Source organism: Amyelois transitella, chromosome 15, assembly GCF_032362555.1.
Source record: "Amyelois transitella isolate CPQ chromosome 15, ilAmyTran1.1, whole genome shotgun sequence".
NCBI classification, from domain to species: domain Eukaryota; kingdom Metazoa; phylum Arthropoda; class Insecta; order Lepidoptera; family Pyralidae; genus Amyelois; species Amyelois transitella.
In genome coordinates, this window is record NC_083518.1 from 10,566,699 (window position 1) to 10,588,290 (window position 21,592).

Sequence of the window (21,592 nt, forward strand, 5' to 3'; positions counted from 1 at the left end):
GACCTCGCTGTCAATACTGTCATTGTCAAAAATTCAAAGGAACGTCAGAGCATCACTGACGTGTATAAATAAAAGTACGCTGGACCGTGCAGGAACAAACGTGAAGTAACGTGTGGCCCAGTAGAATGCTACCTTTATTTCGTGCAAAAATCAATACAAAATCTCGCATAGACAAGGAAGCATAGAGTTTAAGTCAGCTGACTTCATTTTTATCATTGGTCTTGTGATAAGTTGTCGATCTCCGCCATTCTCAGTCCGTCTATTCCGTCTTTCTCCTCCTGTGAGTTGGAATTTTATTGTATTTTGTAGAAATAATATTTAATTGCTTTCGTTTTACAGTGTTTGTGTTATTATTTGATTAAGGGAATAGCTGCTGCATTTTAATTGTTGGTAAGATCGTCTCTAATTCTGCCGTTGTCAAAATTTTCCTTGCGCCTAGGTAGTGTCTCACAGAACGATTATTTTGGTGTATTTTAGTACCGATTTACTTTCCATAAACCTCGTCAGGACTTGAATGTGATTAGGCAGTACACTATATTAGTATCCTAATTCTTATTCACCAAATTCGATAGTTCTCGAGATCCGCCCAATGCATCATGTGATCCAGGAGTTGTGCACTTCCAGGGATGTTGTAAATGTTTTCAATAAGTAAAATTACTCAATTACTAGTTATAAATTCTTATAAAGTTCTTGGAAGTTGAATTAAACTTCCAAAACAGTCTTGTTAAATATCAAGTTTTACAAATCCTATACAAGTTTACCTGAAGTGAAATTACATGATTATGTCAATCTTACTTTTCCTGTGTAGTTCTCCACATGAAAAGTTAAATTATATCGTCTTAGCGTAGGCACAGTAAATATTTTTATTCCTATTGTATTTTACAAAACATATCCATTCTTACTGTAATTATAATCTTTCAAAATGGTTCAATACCGTGCCGTGCCGTGTGGTTCCCGGCACTATTACAAAAAAGAATAGGACCACTCCATCTCTTTCCCATGGATGTCGTAAAAGGCGACTAAGGGATAGGCTTATAAACTTAGGATTCCTCTTTTAGGCGATGGGCTAGCAACCTGTCACTATTTGAATCTCGGTTCTATCATTAAGCCAAATAGCTGAACGTGCCCATTCAGTCTTTTCAAGACTGTTGGCTCTGTCTACCCCGCAAGGGATATAGACGTGATCATATGTATGGTTCAATACCTATAACCTTTTAAGAATATGTAATTATACATATTCTTAAAAGCATTCTTTTTTTAAGAGCAGTAGGCAGAGAGTCTATTCTCTTACTTTTAGAATATTTTTTTAATCAACCCTTAAAATTATTGTCAGTCTGATAAAAGGCATAAAGTGTTCAATAAGTTTATTTCTATGGCTCCCAGATTCAGTGATGTGCATAGACAATTTTAAAAGTTTTAGTAAATGAACCATTGATAACTTTGGATTATGTCTTTAATTGGGAAAAAATACTGAACAGGTCTACTTATCTCTTTACATAAAGATATCATCCTTTTTCCTTGAAGGTGTAGGCAGAGACTCCATCTCTCTACTTACCCTTATGGAATAATTAAAGGCATGGCAAGCAACTATTTGATTCTAATGAAATCAGAGCATTTGATATCACACATCTAAATATGATAATACTCATAAGTTTGACATTGATTGATTAAGGTTTTTATCTGACTGATGTGTCAGATCAGCTGATTACAACAGAATTTCCACTGTCCTTATATACCAGTTTAGGATGATAGGTAATGGTATGCAATGCCTACCTAGGGTTCCCGGCTTCAGTCAGTGGCAAATAATAGTCCAACTGCAGTTCACTTTTTTATTCTTGAAAACACATTTATACGGTAGCACAAGCATAAATAGTTGAAGCATAGGGTTGAAGGAGAATAGAGAAAATTTACAACACACAAGGAAAAGCGAAAGAAAAGAAACAGTTATAAAGCAACGTAAAAAATGTGGCGCGTAAACCGAGAAAATTTTAGGTGAACAGCGGTGAAGCGCATGCGTGCGTACTTTTTTATTTCGTATGAATTTCGACTGGCGAGCGCGCGACAGCATGTGTATGGTTCCACTGCATTATTTTAATGACGATACGGTAAGAGTGATATCGTATTAAGTAATAAATATATAAATATGTATTTATTTGTGTAACTGTTTTTAATATATTATAAGTGATGTCTAGGTCTTGTTTATGAGTTGTATGTGTTAGGTATAATTTATTTAGTTTGTGTATATGTGCCTACATCACCCCCCTCCAGAGACCGTCAAGGGCGATAGAAATCTGGAAAATTCACACGTCGCCCCGAACGGGTGATATAATCTTTTTGGGTATTAGGTGGGAATATATCGGAATGAGGGATAGGGTCTGCTAAGATGAAAGCAGGTTTAAGTCTGTCTATCGAAACTGTCACCTCTTTGTTATTGTAAAAAATTTTAAAATATTTATCTCTTTTACTTATTACTTTGTGTGGCCCTGAGTAGGCAGGTTGAAGCGAACCTCGTACGGTGTCGTCTCTAAGGAAGACATGGGTACTGGTTGCCAATTCCTTATACACAAAGGGTTTTTGTGGCGCCATGTGATGCGAGGTTGGTAAAGGTCGTAGATGTTCAGCGATTTTTCTTATGCGGGCTGTGAACTCTGTAACATCAGTAGTAGTGGGAACGTCAGGTTCGAAGAACTCACCAGGCAGGCGTAACGACTCGCCATAAACCAGTTCAGCTGCCGAGGCCTGCAAATCTTCTTTAAAGGCCGTTCTTACGCCAAGCAGAACCCATGGCAGTGATTCCGTCCAGCTGCCATCAGCATGACAAACTATTGCTGCCTTGAGCTGTCTGTGAAACCGTTCAATCAGACCGTTGCACGCCGGATGGTAGGCTGTCGTTCTTTTATGTTCGAAGCCCGTCATTTTGGATAGGTATCCGAATAAGGCGGATTCAAATTGACGGCCACGGTCAGTAACGATAACCGTCGGGCAGCCAAAACGAGCTATCCAGTTTGATAGAAAAGCTTTGGCAACGGTTTCGGCAGTGATGTCAACTAATGGTATTGCTTCTGGCCATCTTGTAAACCGGTCAATCGCCGTCAGGCAGTACCTATAACCCTGGGATACCGGGAGAGGACCTACCAAATCTATATGGATTTGGGTAAATCTTGCTCGTGGTAGTTTGTACGTACCGAGTGGAGAATTCACATGCCGCGTAACTTTAGCACGTTGGCACGCGATACAGGCTCGTGCCCATTCCCTGCAATCTTTCTTTACGCCTGGCCAGACGAACCTTTCGGAGACTAACTTAGCCGACGCGTTGGGACCAGGGTGGCTCAAAGAATGTAAAGAGTCAAATACTTGCCTGCGTAAGACACCTGTCACGAACGGTCTGGGAGTTGTGGTACTTACGTCGCAGGACAAAGGTAAATCACATCCAGGTACTTTTAACTGTTCAAGACGTAGTGAAGATCCTTCCTCAATAAGTTTAATTAGTTCTGGATCAGAGGCTTGGCATTTGGCTAAATGCTCGAGATTAATCGGTTCGCTCAATTCTTCGACGCGCGAAAGTGTATCTGCAACTACATTATCTTTTCCAGATATGTGGCGAATGTCGGTAGTGAATTGAGCGATGTAATCTAAATGTCTGTACTGCCTAGGGGAACAGTTAGTTTTCCTCTCGTGAAAAGCAAAACTGATCGGCTTATGGTCAGTGTAAATGGTAAAATGCCTAGCCTCAAGCATGTGTTTAAAATATTTAATGGCCTCATAAATGGCTAACAATTCTCTATCATAGGGTGAATACTTTACCTGCGACGGGCTAAGCTTTCTTGAGAAGAAGGCCAATGGCTCCCAAACACCGTCCTTTAACTGCTGGAGAACAGCTCCAAGAGCTTTGTCAGAAGCGTCTGTTACCAAAGCTAGCTTGGCAGAGCAATCTGGATGGGCCAGCAATGCAGCATTGGCAAGTGCTTCCTTGCAGGACTCAAAAGCTGTAAGGGAATCACCTGTTAGGCTTATTGGGTGAGAACCTTTTACAGCTCCCGTCAATAAAGCATTCAAGGGTGCTTGAGTTGATGCAGCCCGAGGCAGGAATCTCCTGTAAAAATTTAGCATACCTAAAAATCTCCTAAGCTGACGGATGTTGGTAGGAATAGGAAAGTCTTTTATTGCCTGAACTTTAGCATCCGTTGGTTTTGTGCCGTGTTCCGAGATATGGTAACCAAGAAAGGTTACCTCAGATGCACCAAGAACACATTTGGATGTATTAATGAGCATACCGTAGTCTTTAAGCTTCTTAAAGATTATACGGAGATGCTCTTCATGCTCGTCATCCGACCTAGAAAAAACGATATAGTCATCCAAATAACAGTACACAAAATCGAGTCCCCGTGTCATTTCGTCAACAAATCTTTGGAAAGTTTGGCCTGCGTTTCGTAGTCCAAATGTCATGAAAGGAAATTCATATAGTCCGAAGGGTGTTGTGATGGCGGTCTTCTGCACATCGTCCGGATTGACAGGTATCTGATTATAGGCTTTTAAAAGATCCAAAGTACTGAAAATTTTGCAGCCTGAAATGCTGTGAGCAAAATCATGGATGTGCCTAATCGGATACCTATCAGGTATGGTACGAGCATTAAGAAGTCGATAGTCTCCGCAAGGGCGCCAACCATTATCTTTTTTGGGGGCCAAGTGTAATGGCGAAGACCACGGACTCTCAGAGGGACGCGCCGTACCATTAGCTAACATAGCTCGAAATTCGTCGCGGGCTATTTTTAATTTGTCAGGGGCCAGACGACGGGGGGAAGAAGAAACTGGAGGACCTGGGGTTGTGCGAATATAGTGAACAGTGTTGTGTGGCGTAGTGTTTTGTATACCGGCTGGTCTGGTAATTTCCGGAAATTCGTTAAGAATTTTATGATAACGAGAATCACCAGTCAAGATTTTGACAGAATAAATATCATTACAATTAGGTACAGTGGCTATAGAAGATATTGAGGTTGTATTATCAATTAATCTCTTATTTCTACAGTCTACAATCAAATTGTAAAAGTTTAAAAAATCTACTCCAATTATTGGCCTTGTAACATCGGCAACAACAAAACGCCAGCTATAATTCCTACGTAAGCCAAAATCTAAATTAAAGTAAACATAACCGTACGTAGAAATGTTAGAACCATTTGCTGCACTTAAATTAAAGTCTGTTTTCGCACGACGATCACGCAGGGCCGATCGAGGAAAGACGCAGAGATCGCTTCCGGTGTCGATCAAAAACTGCAGCCTTGATGTTCGATCGGTGATAAACAGGCGACCAGTGGAAGAAGGAGGGCAATCGTCGGCCACCATTATCGACTGCCCTTGGAGTTTCCCGCTGAGTAATCACAGGGCAAGATGCAACGATTGGCCTTTTCTCCAAATTTTGCGTGATACCAGCATAGCGGGAACTTCTGGTAGTTGGAATGGGACCGCTGCCTTGATCGGGACTTGCTATGGGTGGGACGTCGTGAACTTCGCTCTCTAGACCGTCCGCTCCTTGTTGTCAAGTCCTGAAGTCTTCTTCGGAGATGCGCAACTTCCTTCTTTAATTCTTCAACCTCGGAAATCTGGTTTTGCTGACTCATTGATGCGACCTTTGGCATTGTCGAAGTCAGGTCGTTTACTCGATCCGCCAGGTCTGCAAGATCGTCGGGATGAGCAGTAGCAGGTTGGCTTGCAAGTATGGTTTGGATACTATGTGGAAGACGGCTAATCCATATAGTTTTTAAGAAATCATCTGGCACATCCAGGCCGGCCAATCCCTTCAGATGCCGTAGAAATTGTGAAGGTTTCCGATCGCCGAGCTCTTCATGCATTAAAAGTTGTTTCAGTTTATTTTCGTTTGATGCTGTAAGGCGCTTTATTAATTCTGCTTTTAGTTTCTCGTATCTACCGACTGCTGGTGGGCTAATAATAATGTATTTCACTTCTCGGGAATACTTGTTATCGAGTTGGCTGATTACATAATTGAATTTCGTAGCGTCACTTGTAATTCCCGAAATCGCAAATTGTCCCTCCACTTGCGCGAACCAAATTTCTGGTTCTTCAGGCCAGAATGGTGGGACTCGCACGGACACCTTATAAATACCACCAGTACGGGACGAATCTTGTCCGTCATTTTTCTCGCGCTCGCGTTCCGTGGAAACGCGCTCCTCGCGTGCATCATGAAATCTCTTTTCCATTGTTCCAGACGGGGTCACCAATTTAGGATGATAGGTAATGGTATGCAATGCCTACCTAGGGTTCCCGGCTTCAGTCAGTGGCAAATAATAGTCCAACTGCAGTTCACTTTTTTATTCTTGAAAACACATTTATACGGTAGCACAAGCATAAATAGTTGAAGCATAGGGTTGAAGGAGAATAGAGAAAATTTACAACACACAAGGAAAAGCGAAAGAAAAGAAACAGTTATAAAGCAACGTAAAAAATGTGGCGCGTAAACCGAGAAAATTTTAGGTGAACAGCGGTGAAGCGCATGCGTGCGTACTTTTTTATTTCGTATGAATTTCGACTGGCGAGCGCGCGACAGCATGTGTATGGTTCCACTGCATTATTTTAATGACGATACGGTAAGAGTGATATCGTATTAAGTAATAAATATATAAATATGTATTTATTTGTGTAACTGTTTTTAATATATTATAAGTGATGTCTAGGTCTTGTTTATGAGTTGTATGTGTTAGGTATAATTTATTTAGTTTGTGTATATGTGCCTACACCAGTATAGTTCAAGCTAAGAAATTCTCTTTAAAAACTCCACAAATTTAACAATCACACTCACAGTTATTTGTTTCCAGTAAAAACAGCAAGTAAGTTTCCATTTATTCTGTTGAATTTTATTGGTATTATTTGCATAAGCTGAAGAATAAGAACCTTAATTATTTTACTTTTTTGAATGATCTATATCTCAATATTAATATCTCAATTATAACATTTAGCCATTTCGTTGAATATGGCCTTTGAGTTGTTTTGAGACTATTAGCACTGTCTACCCTGTAAGGGAGCAGATAATATGCATGTATATATTCCTAGGAAGATATTTAAGTGTATAATGATTTACTGTTTGGAAAAACGGAAACCTTAAATAAATATAAACAGGAACAAGACAAAAGTAAGTCCGGGACATGTGTTATAAGATACAAAACTTAACAATACTTTATTTTATTTATAATAAATACATTTATGAATGAACATCTAAGACCCAGGCCAATAAGAAAAACTCTTTTTCTGTCATAACCTGACGGGGATGGAACCTAGAACTAATTGGACTTAACCAGCCATCTTTTTAGTTTCTTACTCATCACTTTATTCAATAATGTAATGAAATAAACAAAACAATAAGTATTATTTGGGACTCTAAGCAAAAGGAAATGACGGCAGAAATATGGTACGATTTTATACTCTTGAATTTACCCAATGACATAGTGACCTAAATATTTTCTAGCTACTAATTTGTGTCTGCAAGCATCTTTATTGGGACTTTTTAATGCACAAGTTAGCTGTTTAGTTTGTTATTTAGTAGTTCTTACTATTACATTATATGTTTAAGAATACATATCATTTAGAACTTAAGGATTGCACAAAATGCCTGATGAGGAATTCAGATTGCACAATGCAACATCATTATGCAATGTCTTCCTGACAATATCTTACATATAATTAACATACATACATTCATATAACCACATTTATATCCCTTGCAATGTAGACAGGGCCCACAGTCTCACGAAGACTGAAAAACAGGTTGCTAGCCCATGGCCAAAAATAATTATCCAAAGTTTATTAGCCTATCCCTTAGTCGCATTTTATGACATCCATAGGTAATAGATGAAGTGGTCCCAAACTATGGTACCGGAAACCACATGACACAGGTCCAGATATCTTCACTTGGTTTTTTGTACTCTGCCAGATATTATATTAGTGTTAGTGTTTCATTTATACAACTTATGTTTCAAAATTCCAGATAAAAGAGTACTAACCCCTCAAAATGGCGGCCAAAGGCGGTTTGAAGACGATCGCCAATGAAGAGAATGAGGAGAGATTCGGCTATGTGTTTGCCGTCTCCGGACCTGGTATGTCACATTTCATCCATTCATATGTATAATTAAATAACTAGACGAATATATCTTGATGGGACACGTTGAAGCAAAAGGTCAAGAGTTATGAATGTGAAGTGGAAAGAAGTGGACTCTGCCTGCCCCTCCAGGAAAGAGGCATGATTTAAGCATGTATGTGTATATAATGAAATTGTAACTGACTGATGTTTGTACTTGAAAGATATTGTCATAAAATTGATATGGTGGATCTACATATTATTTATCAATAGAAGCCAAAAATGTGATTAAAAGAATTTCTGCCAGTTTGAATACTGTTTCCTCAGATGTGTTCATATCTATTATATTCTATTCACGAAATTTTGAGATAGAGAGATATGGAACTTAAGACTGGAAAATTACACTTTTAGAGACATCTGACAGTGCACACACAAAATCATGCTTCTTTCCCGGAAGGGTAGGCAGATTACTTGATTTCACCTGCCAATACCCCTGCATAACTACTTCAATAATAACTGACTGTTTAAATCAAATTGTACTACTTCAATTATATTTATAACTGACTGTTTGCTTTATCAAATTGTTGTAACGTTCAACAGTGGTGACTGCTGAGAAGATGTCGGGGTCCGCTATGTACGAGTTGGTGCGTGTGGGCTACAACGAGCTGGTCGGAGAGATCATCCGGTTGGAAGGGGACCTTGCCACCATTCAGGTAACTTGTCTATTTTCTCTCCCATTGATTTATTCGGTGTTTTGGAAATATATTTAGTCACGTCTGTACTATTTTCTACTATCGACCCGCTCCGGCTTCGCACTGGTAACATTATCGATTTTCAAACAAATTTTCACTGCTTATTTTAGTATTTTAGGGGTTGATTTTACTTTATTTTTTCTCCTTCATGCATACAAACATATAGGTATGTATACCTTGCATTGTTTGTATTACCTTGCGGGTAAGACTATTTCAACAGTCTTGAAAAGAGTGAAAGACCACATTCAGCTGTATGGGTAATGAAGTTGAGGTTCAAATACTGACAGGTTGAGCCAATCGCCTACAAGAGGAATCCCAAGTTTAAATGCCTATCCCTTAGTCGCTGTTTATTTTTTGCACTTGATTATAAGACCTTTATTCTCTTTTTATTCTTCTGCAGGTGTACGAAGAAACATCAGGTGTCACAGTCGGTGACCCAGTACTCCGCACAGGCAAGCCGCTCTCCGTGGAGTTGGGTCCTGGCATCCTGGGCTCCATCTTTGATGGCATCCAGCGTCCGCTGAAGGACATCAATGAGCTCACACAGTCCATTTACATCCCTAAAGGTGTGAATGTGCCGTGCTTGGCGCGCGAACACGATTGGGAGTTCAACCCTTTGAATATTAAGGTTCGTGTTGATATTTCTTTATTTTTTTTAACTCTTCTTATTTATTTGTACACAAGATATTTAGTTTTATTCAGTTTTTGTTCTCTTAAGTTGTGAGAGAGAGAAATAAGAATTGCATTAAACAAAAAAGGAACCATTAATGAAAATAAAAAATGATTCTTTTTTCAAATCGTTCCCAAATCATGTTCTGCAACTTTTGGATTTAATGGAAAAAATAAAAAAGAAAATACGACCTTTAACTTTGAATCTGTAACTGACGTGTGGGACATTAAAATATAAAACCAGAAATATGTTTTCCATAGATTAATAGAATCACAATGCCCATAAATATCCAACAAACAGGTTCCGAAGTTGGTTTGTTATGTAATCTCTTGATTGATCATTGACGTGAGAATGCTGCAGTGCAGTTTGTTACCGCTTCTTCTGCACTGACGCCTTGGAAGCGGCAGTAAACTCAAGTTTTAAGCAATTTATTTGACGTCAACCAATGTTGTTAAACCATGCGTTTTGACAATTATTAAGCGATATGAAGTGTCGTATAATAATGAATAAAAATTATGAATTTTGAAGGTCGGCTCGCACATTACGGGCGGAGACCTGTACGGCATCGTGCACGAGAACACCCTGGTCAAGCACAAGATGCTGATGCCGCCTCGCGCCAAGGGAACCGTTACGTATGTCGCTCCTACCGGAAATTACAAAGTTACCGTAAGTATGCTATTTAGGTAATATTTTTGTTTGTGTTTTTCAGATATATAAATAAATTGTGAATGTTAAAAAAAAAATGTTATCAGTTTGACCTGTATGGATTATATATGTTTGTTTATATTTATGTATGTTTGTACGCTACTTTCTTGCTGAACGGATTTTGATGTGGTTTTCAGAAAAGTGTTTGTTATATTTAGGTTTTACAAATTTTTCCGACTTCAAAAAAGGAGGATTTCGATTAGAGGCCGTTCTCTTGGCCATTCTCTTATTATTGAAGTTATTATAAATTGATTTCAAATAAAAAAATTACATACATTATAAATACGTCTATATCTCTTACGTAGGTAGCCAACAGTCTTGAAAAGGCAGACAGCCCACGTTCAGTTATCTGGCTTCAGAATTAAATAGAAAATTAGGTAACTATAAAATATAAAAGTGCCGTGTGGTTCCCGGCACCAATAAAAAAAAAGAAAAAGAATAGGACCACTCCATCTCTGTCCCATGGATGTCGTAAAAGGCGACTAAGGCTTACAACAAACTTGGGATTCTTTTTTAGGCGACATGCTAGCAACCTGTCACTATTTGAATCTCAATTCTATCGTTAAGCCGTGTAATAGCTGAACGTGGCCATTCAGTCTTTTCAAGACTGTTGGCTCTGTCTACCCCGCAATTGATATAGACGTGATGATATGTATGTATGTATGTATAAAATATAAAACGTACGTGACCATATGTATGTATATAACAGTTCCAATACACGCCAACAATGAAAAATTGTAACGTGATGATATGTATGTATGTATAAAATATTAAAACGTTTTCCACCAGGACGTGGTGCTGGAAACCGAGTTCGACGGCACCAAGACTCAATACACCATGCTGCAAGTGTGGCCGGTGCGGCAGCCCAGGCCTGTGACAGAGAAGATGCCCGCCAACCATCCACTGCTTACAGGACAGCGCGTTCTGGATTCTCTGTTCCCGTGAGTGAAAACAATAGACCCGTCTTCTGCTGGCTTTAGTCAAAAAAAAAAAAAAAAATTCAAAATTTTTATTCATTACTAGAGGCCGCCCGCGACTTCGTCCGCATGGAAACCCTATCAATCCCGCGGGAACTCTGGGATAAAAAGTAGCCTATGTGTTATTCTGGGTCTTCAGCTACCTACATACCAAATTTCATGGTAATCGGTTCAGTAGTTTTTGCGTGAAAGAGTAACAAACATCCATACATCCATACAAACTTTCGCCTTTATAATAGTAGTAGGATTATAGGATACTATATATCGCTTAATAATTGTCGTATGGTTTAACAACAACAACAGTAGTCCCGGTTGCATCCTCACAAAGGGAAAGGTCGGAGTGGGAAGACCTAGACGAACGTATCTTGATCAAATTAAGGACGTTCTGGTGAAGGGTCAGGTCAAAAGTACCCGAAACCGCTGAGCTTGCATGAAGAGTTATGAATGTGGATGAAGCGAAGGAAATATGCAGAGATCGTGGCAAGTGGAAAGAGGTAGTCTCTGCCTACCCCTCCGGGAAAGAGGCGTGATTTTATGTACGTATGTATGCATCCTTACCGCTCTGGGAAGGAGCCCGGGGTAGGCCTGCAACCATGGATCCTGGATCGAGTTCATGTATTGAAGCGACTTCCATCTGACAATGAAAGACAAGAAAAGATAACACATCATAGTAACTGTTCACATGGATTTTTAGGGGTTAAATTAATTTTTTTTTACTAAGAAAATATAAGTATGTATTATTTGCATATAATACATACTTATATTTTTTTCCGTATATATTTATTATTTATTTATTTATATTTAATATAAATGTGTGCCGTGTGGTTCCCGGCACCAATAGAAAAAAGAAAAGGACCACTCCATCTCTCTCCCATGGATGTCGTAAAAGGCGACTAAGGGGTAGGCTTACAAACTTGGGATTCTTCTTTTAGGCGATGGGCTAGCAACCTGTCACTATTTGAATCTCAATTCTATCTTAAAGCCAAATAGCTGAACGTGGCCTATCAGTTTTTACAAGACTGTTGGCTCTGTCTTCCACGCACGGGATAAAGACGTGATTATATGTATGTATGTAATATAAATGTATCTGTGTTCCCCACCAGCTGCGTCCAAGGCGGCACCACGGCGATCCCCGGCGCGTTCGGCTGCGGCAAGACGGTCATCTCGCAGGCGCTGTCCAAGTACTCCAACTCCGACGTCATCATCTACGTGGGCTGCGGGGAGCGCGGTAACTGTCGCTGCTGCTTCTACCTTCTTTCTTCTTCTTCCTTCTTTCTTCTTCCTTCTTCTTCCTTCTTTCTTCTTCTTCTTTCTTCTTCTTTCTTCTTCTTTCTTCTTCTTTCTTCTTTCTTCTTCTTCTTTTTTCTTCCTTCTTCTTCCTTCTTCCTTCTTCTTCTTTCTTCTTTCTTAATTCTTATTCCTTCTTTCTTCTTCTTCCTTCTTTCTTCTTCTTCTTTGTCCCGCTTTCCGCCTCGCAACTCTGGAGAGGAGCCCGGGGTGTGACTGCGATCACGGATCCTGGTTGGTGTGAGTCAGGTTTTTACACGAAGCGACTACCATCTGATCTCCGTTACCTTTGCAGGGGAACCTGAACCGTATTGGATCCATGGTTACACCATTCAGTTGCCTGAATGTGCATGTTTTCCCTCACCGTAAGAGCATTGGTTAGTTACTAAACTAATGTACATGACTTTAAAAAGAAACATTGGTACATGACTGCGGTAGGATTCGAACCGGTGCCTTTATGCACGGCCGCGTTTCGACCAGGCACCGATTCGACAACCGACGCCCTGGTAACCATCACATTTGTAAAATTTTGTACTTGCCTATCTCTCATATCACTTTTTTCGCTTCACATACATACAAATGATCACGGCTATATATCTCGGTAGGGTAGACAGTGCCAACAGTCCTGAAAACGCCGAAAGGCCACGTTCAGCTTCTAGATTTAATGATGGAATTGAAATTCAAATAGTGACAGGTTGCTGCTAGCCTGTCGCCTGCAAGAATAATCCAAAGTTTCCTTTCACTTAGTCGCCTTTTACGACATCCATGGGAAAGGTAGTTGATGTGGTCCTATTGTAATCTTCCGCGAATAAATGTGTTACTTATTTATCAATTCATTATTCACCCAGGTAACGAGATGTCTGAAGTACTGCGTGACTTCCCCGAGTTGACAGTGGAAATTGATGGAGTCACAGAATCTATCATGAAGCGTACGGCGTTGGTCGCCAACACATCCAACATGCCTGTAGCTGCCCGAGAAGCTTCCATCTATACAGGTCAGTGAGTGAGTGAATGAATGATAAGAATCATGAAGCGTACGGCGAGTGAGTGAACGAATGAATGATAAGTATCCATCATTAAGCATACGGCGTTAGTTGCCAACATGACCATAATGCCTGAAGTTGCCCGTGAAGCTTCCATTTATGTACATAGGTCAGTGAGTGAGAGAGTGAAAGAGTGAGTGAATGATAAGAATCTATCATGAAGCGTACGGCGTTGGTCGCCAACACATCCAACATGCCTGTAGCTGCTCGAGAAGCTTCCATCTATACAGGTCAGTGAGTGAGTGAATGAATGAATGATAAGAATCCATCATGAAGCGTACGGCGTTAGTCGCATGATCATAATGCCCGTAGCCGTTCGAGAAGTTTTTATTTACATAGGTCAGTGAGTGGGTGGGTGAAAGAGTGAGTGAATGATAGAATCTATCATGAAGCGTACGGCGTTAGTCGCATGATCATAATGCCCGCAGCCGTTCGAGGAGCTTCCACTTACATAGGTCAGTGAGTGAGTGAGCGAATAAGTGAGTGAATGATAAAAGTATCATGGAGCGTACGGCGTTAGACGCAAACACATCTAACATGCCCGTAGCTGCTCGTGAAGCTTCAATCTACACAGGTCAGTGAGTGAGCGAGAGTGAGTGAATGATTAGAATCTATCTTGAATCGTACGGCGTTGGTCGCCAACACATCCAACATGGCCGTAGCTGCTTGATATGCGTCCATGTTCACAGATTAGTGAGTGAGTGAACGAAACGAATGATAGTCACCTGTAAGCCAAACGTGTAAATTAAAATTTCAGAATTATAAATAGGCTCAAATGACCACTTTTAATGCATAATTCTTTGATTACGCCAACAGAAAAGTGATATTTTTTTTTTCAAATCTTTTGTCCTTTTTATAAATCGGTGTAATTAAAAAGAGCACTGCATTTCCAATTTTGAAAATGTATCTTTAATTGTTTTTTAATTTTTTAGTGACAGGTTAGTAGCCTATCGCCTAAAAAAGATTCCCAAGTTTGTAAGCCTATCTCTTAGTCGCTTTTTACGACACCCATGGGAAAGAGATGGAGTGGTCCTATTCTTTTTTTGTATCGGTGCCGGGAACCACACGGCACTAATATATAAAATAAATGTATTCTATCGTATTCTAACCTAAACAGGGGTCAGGTCAATAGTACCCGAAACCTCGGAGCTTGCATGAAGAGAGTTATGAATGTGAATGAAGCGAAGGAAGTATGCAGAGATCGTGGCAAGTGGAAAGAGGTATCCTTGCTTACCCCTCCGGGAAAGAGGCGTGATTTTATGTATGTATGTCTAGGTTGAAGTAGTTGAGGGTACTCGACCTCGAGGCAGGTCACCCATGAGGTGGACAGATCAAATAAAATCAGCACTAGGTGACCCTCTCTGTGAATGCTCCAGGAAGGCAGCGATGCGCGAGAGTGGCGAAGGATTGTGAAGCGAGCCACTGACCCTTCTGTACGACCACGCCCACTCTGACAAGAGTGTAACGCATAAGAAGATGTTGGACGGCCTCTGTGGCTCAGCGGTAGTACGCTTGACTGTGACACCGGAGGTCCCGGGTTCGAATCCCGGTCAAGGCATGATGAGAAAAGAACTTTTTCCGATTGTCCTGGGTCTTGGATGTTTATCTATATAAGTATTTATTATAAAATATAGTATCGTTGAGTTAGTATCTCGTAACACAAGTCTCGAACTTATTTCGAGGCTAACTCAATCAGTGTAATTTGTCCCGTATATATTTATATTTATGTATGTCTAACCTAAACGTTTGCCTCCCTCGGGCAGGCATCACGCTGTCGGAGTACTTCCGCGACATGGGCTACAACGTGTCGATGATGGCGGACTCCACGTCGCGCTGGGCGGAGGCGCTGCGCGAGATCTCGGGCCGCCTGGCCGAGATGCCGGCGGACTCTGGCTACCCCGCCTACCTGGGCGCGCGCCTCGCCTCCTTCTACGAGCGCGCCGGCCGCGTGCAGTGCCTCGGGAACCCCGACCGGGAAGGTGGGCTTTCTCAACTCTTGGATTCAGAAGGATGTGTACAGTGCTGCCCCCTGATATAACTAAACTAAACTTGTTTTAAGTAAAACGTCAAAAATGCGGTAAAAATTTAAACTGAAGGACCGGAAAGGTGGGTGCTAAAAAAAAAAAAAATGTTTATTGGGTATCTACGAATTACAATGGTTGTGCATGTTGCTGGAGCCTCCTTTTAAGCAAAAATATGCTTGTGCCAGGAGACTCCGCTCCTTCCTTCCTATGTTATATAAATTAATTCTAGATACAAATGCTGTGCTGGGCTTCTTCCTCAACTCTTGGATTCAGAAGAATGTGTACAGTGCTGCCCTGGTATAACTAACTAAAATGCCGTTATCTGCCAAATCCTTGTTTTAAGTAAAACGTCAAAAGTGCGGTAAAAATTTAAACTGATGGACCGGGATGGTGGGTAGCGGGCTTCTTTCTCAACTCTTGAAATTAGAAGAATATGTACAATGCTGCCCCCTGATATAACTAAAATGCCGTTATCTGCCAAATCCTTGTTTTAAGTAAAACGTCAATAATGCGGTAAAAATTTAAACTGATGCCATTCATTCATCAATGAGAACGCCTATTTATGACTTAAAGGTACCAAAAAGTCGTATATGCAGATCGAAAGAGATTTTTTTTTCTTATTCTACTGGTAAAAAAGGTGGAAAACCTGATGTCAGATAACGGCATTTCAGTTATACCACGGCAGAGTGGCGGACATATACATGATGGGATTTCTTCCAGTTGACCAAAATACTAAGGAAAATTCATAATTAAAAAGGCAGCGCATATAAAAAGCATTGAGGTAGCGATATCATAAACAATACGTTTCTACATAATTCGGCCTCTGTGGCTCAGCGGTAGTACGCTTGTCTGTGACACCGGAGGTCCCGGGTTCGAATCCCGGTCACGACATGATGAGAAACGAACTTTCTTTGATTGGTCTGCGTCTTGGATGTTTATCTATCTAAGTGTTTATTATAAAATATAGTATCGTTGCAGTTAGTATCTCGTAACACAAGTCTCGAACTTACTTCGAGGCCAACTCAATCTGTGTAATTTGTCCCGTATATATTTATTATTATTTATTTATCTTTATCTTCTAATTAAGTGACAGTCTCTGTCTACTCTGCAGAGTAGCTGTAGACGTGATTATATGTATGGCTATAAGTTTGAATACTAACCGATGCTCTTAGCTCCATTAGACGACCCGTTTACGCTGCTAATAAGTTCCATCACACCCATACATTAGTTTTGGTTCCAACGCCTTTATTGTTTACGCGCCATCAAACGACTCATTTCGCTGCTAATAAGTTCCAATATACATTGTTTATTGAAATATAATTTACAGGCTCCGTATCCATCGTGGGCGCCGTGTCTCCCCCCGGCGGTGACTTCTCTGACCCCGTGACCTCCGCCACGCTGGGCATCGTGCAGGTGTTCTGGGGGCTGGACAAGAAGCTGGCGCAGAGGAAGCACTTCCCGTCCATCAACTGGCTGATATCCTACAGGTGATGATGATGGTCACAGCATCTGTGGTGTATTACAGGTGTTCTAAAATATACCCTCGCGGGGAAGGTAGGGCCAACAGCCATCAAAAAGCTGATAGGCCATGTTCAGCTGTGCGGCTTAAGATTTGAGATTCAAATGGTGTCAGGTTGCTAGCCTATTGCCAGAAGAATACAAGAAGAGTCCCAAGTTTATTAGCTTTTCCCTAAGTCGCCTTTTACTGCAGCCATAGGTAAAGTATTGAGATTTAAGTGCAGTGAACCACACGGAGTGTATAAATAGAACAATTAAGAATGCCCGAGGCTCCGCCCGCGTGAAAAGAAACTTATTTATTTATTTAATTTTCGGTAAATTTTCTCTTGGCTTTATTCCAAATTTAATTATACTTAGACACGACATTTGTGAGTTGATATTTCAGTCAATCAGTCAATTAAGAACTATTTTATTAGTTGGACCGACTTTCAACCACGTCGCAGGAATTTGGCCCAGTCCCTAATATTTTGAATTGAAATGTTTTGTTTTTGGTTTGCAGCAAGTACATGCGCGCGCTTGACGACTTCTACGACAAGAACTACCCCGAATTCGTGCCGCTCAGGACTAAGGTAAATACATACATATAGTCACGTTTATGTCCCTTGCGGGGTAGACAGAGACAACAGTCTTAAAAAAAACTAAATGGCCATGTTCAGCTATTTGGCTTAATAATAGAATTGAGATTCAAATAGTGACAGGTTGCTAGCCCATCGCCTAAAAAAGAATCCCAGGTTTGTAAGCCTATCCCTTAGTCGCCCTTTACGACATCCATGGGAAAGAGATGGAGTGGTCCTATTCTTTTTTGTATTGGTGCCGGGAACCACACGGCATTTGATCAAGATACGTTACATACTCTCATGTTCTCTCTATATATAAAAATGTCTGTCCGTGCCCAGGTTAAGGAGATCCTGCAGGAGGAGGAGGACCTCTCAGAAATCGTCCAGCTGGTCGGCAAGGCTTCCCTGGCCGAGACAGACAAGATCACGCTGGAGGTGGCTAAGTTACTGAAAGACGACTTCTTGCAACAGAACAGGTATTTGACAACATTTTTTTTAAATTTCTAACAGTTTTTTTTAATAATTTAATATGATATTTTAACCATAATATTTACCATTTATTTTAAATAATTTAATATGATACTTTAACCATTATTAAGATAAACGTTTTTTTATTTCTTGATTTTAGGTCTCTTGTAGAATATTTGAGATCTGAGAAGGAGAGATAATCCACACTATTAATAACGAGATTTGATTTTGTTTTTGTTTTTGTATATTTGTAACCGAATAAACAAAAACTACTAGACTGATTTACAATAAATTTGGCACAGATTTAGAAAAGACTTTTGGTAGTGGCAGAGGCTCCTTTTATTTTCTACAATTTTTGCACATTTTCCATTATTTCTTCACTCCTAATTGTTGCAGCATAACGTTGTATAAAGCCTTCCAGTAGTTGATTAGCGCGTTCAAACAAAAACTCTTCAGCTTTATAATATTAGTATAGATATATTTCTACCAATTCCCTTCCCCCCCTCCCCAGCTACTCGGCGTACGACCGCTTCTGCCCGTTCTACAAGACGGTGGGGATGCTGCGCAACATCATCTCGTTCTACGACATGTCGCGGCACGCCGTGGAGTCCACCGCGCAGTCCGACAACAAGGTCACCTGGAACGTCATCCGCGACGCCATGGGCAGCGTGCTCTACCAGCTCTCCTCCATGAAGTTCAAGGTTCATGTTGTGCTGCTCTCACTCACACACACACACACACAACAAGGTCACCTGGAACGTCATCCGCGACGCCATGGGCAGCGTGCTCTACCAGCTCTCCTCCATGAAGTTCAAGGTTCATGTTGTGCTGCTCTCACTCACACACACACACACACAACAAGGTCACCTGGAACGTCATCCGCGACGCCATGGGCAGCGTGCTCTACCAGCTCTCCTCCATGAAGTTCAAGGTTCATGTTGTGCTGCTCTCACTCACACACACACACACACAACAAGGTCACCTGGAACGTCATCCGCGACGCCATGGGCAGCGTGCTCTACCAGCTCTCCTCCATGAAGTTCAAGGTTCATGTTGTGCTGCTCTCACTCACACACACACACACACAACAAGGTCACCTGGAACGTCATCCGCGACGCCATGGGCAGCGTGCTCTACCAGCTCTCCTCCATGAAGTTCAAGGTTCATGTTGTGCTGCTCTCACTCACACACACACACACACAACAAGGTCACCTGGAACGTCATCCGCGACGCCATGGGCAGCGTGCTCTACCAGCTCTCCTCCATGAAGTTCAAGGTTCATGTTGTGCTGCTCTCACTCACACACACACACACACAACAAGGTCACCTGGAACGTCATCCGCGACGCCATGGGCAGCGTGCTCTACCAGCTCTCCTCCATGAAGTTCAAGGTTCATGTTGTGCTGCTCTCACTCACACACACACACACACAACAAGGTCACCTGGAACGTCATCCGCGACGCCATGGGCAGCGTGCTCTACCAGCTCTCCTCCATGAAGTTCAAGGTTCATGTTGTGCTGCTCTCACTCACACACACACACACACAACAAGGTCACCTGGAACGTCATCCGCGACGCCATGGGCAGCGTGCTCTACCAGCTCTCCTCCATGAAGTTCAAGGTTCATGTTGTGCTGCTCTCACTCACACACACACACACACAACAAGGTCACCTGGAACGTCATCCGCGACGCCATGGGCAGCGTGCTCTACCAGCTCTCCTCCATGAAGTTCAAGGTTCATGTTGTGCTGCTCTCACTCACACACACACACACACAACAAGGTCACCTGGAACGTCATCCGCGACGCCATGGGCAGCGTGCTCTACCAGCTCTCCTCCATGAAGTTCAAGGTTCATGTTGTGCTGCTCTCACTCACACACACACACACACAACAAGGTCACCTGGAACGTCATCCGCGACGCCATGGGCAGCGTGCTCTACCAGCTCTCCTCCATGAAGTTCAAGGTTCATGTTGTGCTGCTCTCACTCACACACACACACACACAACAAGGTCACCTGGAACGTCATCCGCGACGCCATGGGCAGCGTGCTCTACCAGCTCTCCTCCATGAAGTTCAAGGTTCATGTTGTGCTGCTCTCACTCACACACACACACACACACATATATATATATGGTCACGTCTATATCCCTTGCAGGGTAGACAAAGCCAACAGTTTTGAAAAGACTGAATGGCCACAATGGTACCAGGTTGCTAGCCCATCATCATCAAAAATAAATCCCAAGTTTGTTTGCCTATCCTTTAGTCGCCTTTTACGACATCCATGGGAAAGAGATGGAGTGGTCCTATTCTTTTTTGTATCGGTGCTGGGAACCACACGGCACAAACTTACGATAAAACTTGTTTATTGTAATAATTATTGATTCTATGACATCCTCAATGCTTTTTATCTGTGCTGCCTTTTTTATTTGGGATATTTCTATTTTAGTTGTTGTTAGGTTGACTGGAAGAAATCCCAATTCGGAAAAGTCCGCCATTGTACATATTGTATTTTAATTCCAACTGTACGATAAAAAAAAATTGTGCAATAAAGAATGTTTACAAACAAACAAACAACACACGTTTCTCTTCCAGGACCCGGTGAAAGACGGCGAGGCCAAGATCAAGGCGGACTTCGACCAACTGCTGGAAGACATGTCGGCCGCGTTCCGCAACCTCGAAGATTAAACATATTAAAAAAAAAAAAATTAAAAAAAAAACACGCTGGCCCGACCGCGCGAACGCGACCGTAATCCAACGACATAAACCCCAATTTTCTTTGACACGTTCAAAGAAAACGTTCGATTTTAATTAAAAAAAAAATATAAATATGATTGAAAAAAAAATGTGTTCGAGCAAAGCGCGGTCGCGATGCATTGTTAAATACATAGTTTTAATGTAATTTATGTGTTAAAAACATCTACGTAGAGTGCATAGGTATACAATCATAATTATATTACTCGCAATCAAATTGATTCCATTGTTGATATGTCGGATCGTAGAGACTTGTGTGTATACGGTGCGCACGCGCTTGTATATAAACGGATTTGGTCAACGACGATGCCATAGTGACGCGAGGTGCTCACTTTACACGGACTCAGTGGCTAAACGCTTAGGAACTTGTGAGAGGTAAATTTTGAAGTAGAGTGACAATTCTGTTTGAAAATACGGTCTCCGTCGGGATGGTTTAAAAAGAATGATTGTTCTCGACAAGTTTCTACTAGATCTAAAACTGTTTAGTAGCTGAGTGCTTGCAAACGCAGCATCTAACGCGCCGCATGCCCACAACTCGCCTTATTACTAGTTGTTATTTATATTTTAAAATATATTCTATTTATACACTAACAATGAAATTATTTCGCCCATTGATATTCAGTGTGATTTGAGAATCGGTACCCTGTTGCATTCCACGGTAATTTTAGTATCGGATTTTTATTATCAACCGCTTGTCTTTTTATTTTTCAGTATTATGGTCATCTGTTTAAGGTTTGTCGTTGCGTTCTACATA

At 41.2% G+C, this 21,592-nt stretch overlaps 2 protein-coding genes across 6 annotated transcripts; one reads left to right on the top strand and one right to left on the bottom strand.

Moving 5' to 3' along the window:
- The first annotated feature begins 122 nt into the window (after positions 1 to 122).
- On the top strand, positions 123 to 20,826 carry LOC106137950 (V-type proton ATPase catalytic subunit A). 5 transcript variants are annotated; one of them, XM_060948126.1, is made up of 14 exons: positions 123 to 280; positions 7,994 to 8,102; positions 8,684 to 8,796; positions 9,236 to 9,463; positions 10,034 to 10,171; positions 11,000 to 11,151; positions 12,291 to 12,415; positions 13,323 to 13,469; positions 15,281 to 15,496; positions 16,869 to 17,028; positions 17,559 to 17,628; positions 17,956 to 18,092; positions 18,596 to 18,785; positions 20,680 to 20,826. In XM_060948126.1, the coding sequence occupies exons 2-14, from the start codon at positions 8,018 to 8,020 to the stop codon at positions 20,770 to 20,772; spliced, it is 1,854 nt and encodes a 617-aa protein (XP_060804109.1). In that variant the 5' UTR covers positions 123 to 280; positions 7,994 to 8,017; the 3' UTR covers positions 20,773 to 20,826. The 5 variants fall into 5 exon arrangements, with proteins under 5 accessions (XP_060804109.1, XP_060804110.1, XP_060804111.1 ...); XM_060948127.1 differs by having other exon boundaries at positions 239 to 390; XM_060948128.1 differs by lacking the exon at positions 123 to 280 and adding an exon at positions 368 to 386.
- LOC132902587 (uncharacterized) lies at positions 5,340 to 6,212 on the bottom strand. The gene has a single exon (XM_060948370.1). The coding sequence runs from the start codon at positions 6,210 to 6,212 to the stop codon at positions 5,340 to 5,342; it is 873 nt and encodes a 290-aa protein (XP_060804353.1).
- Positions 20,827 to 21,592: the final 766 nt, after the last annotated feature.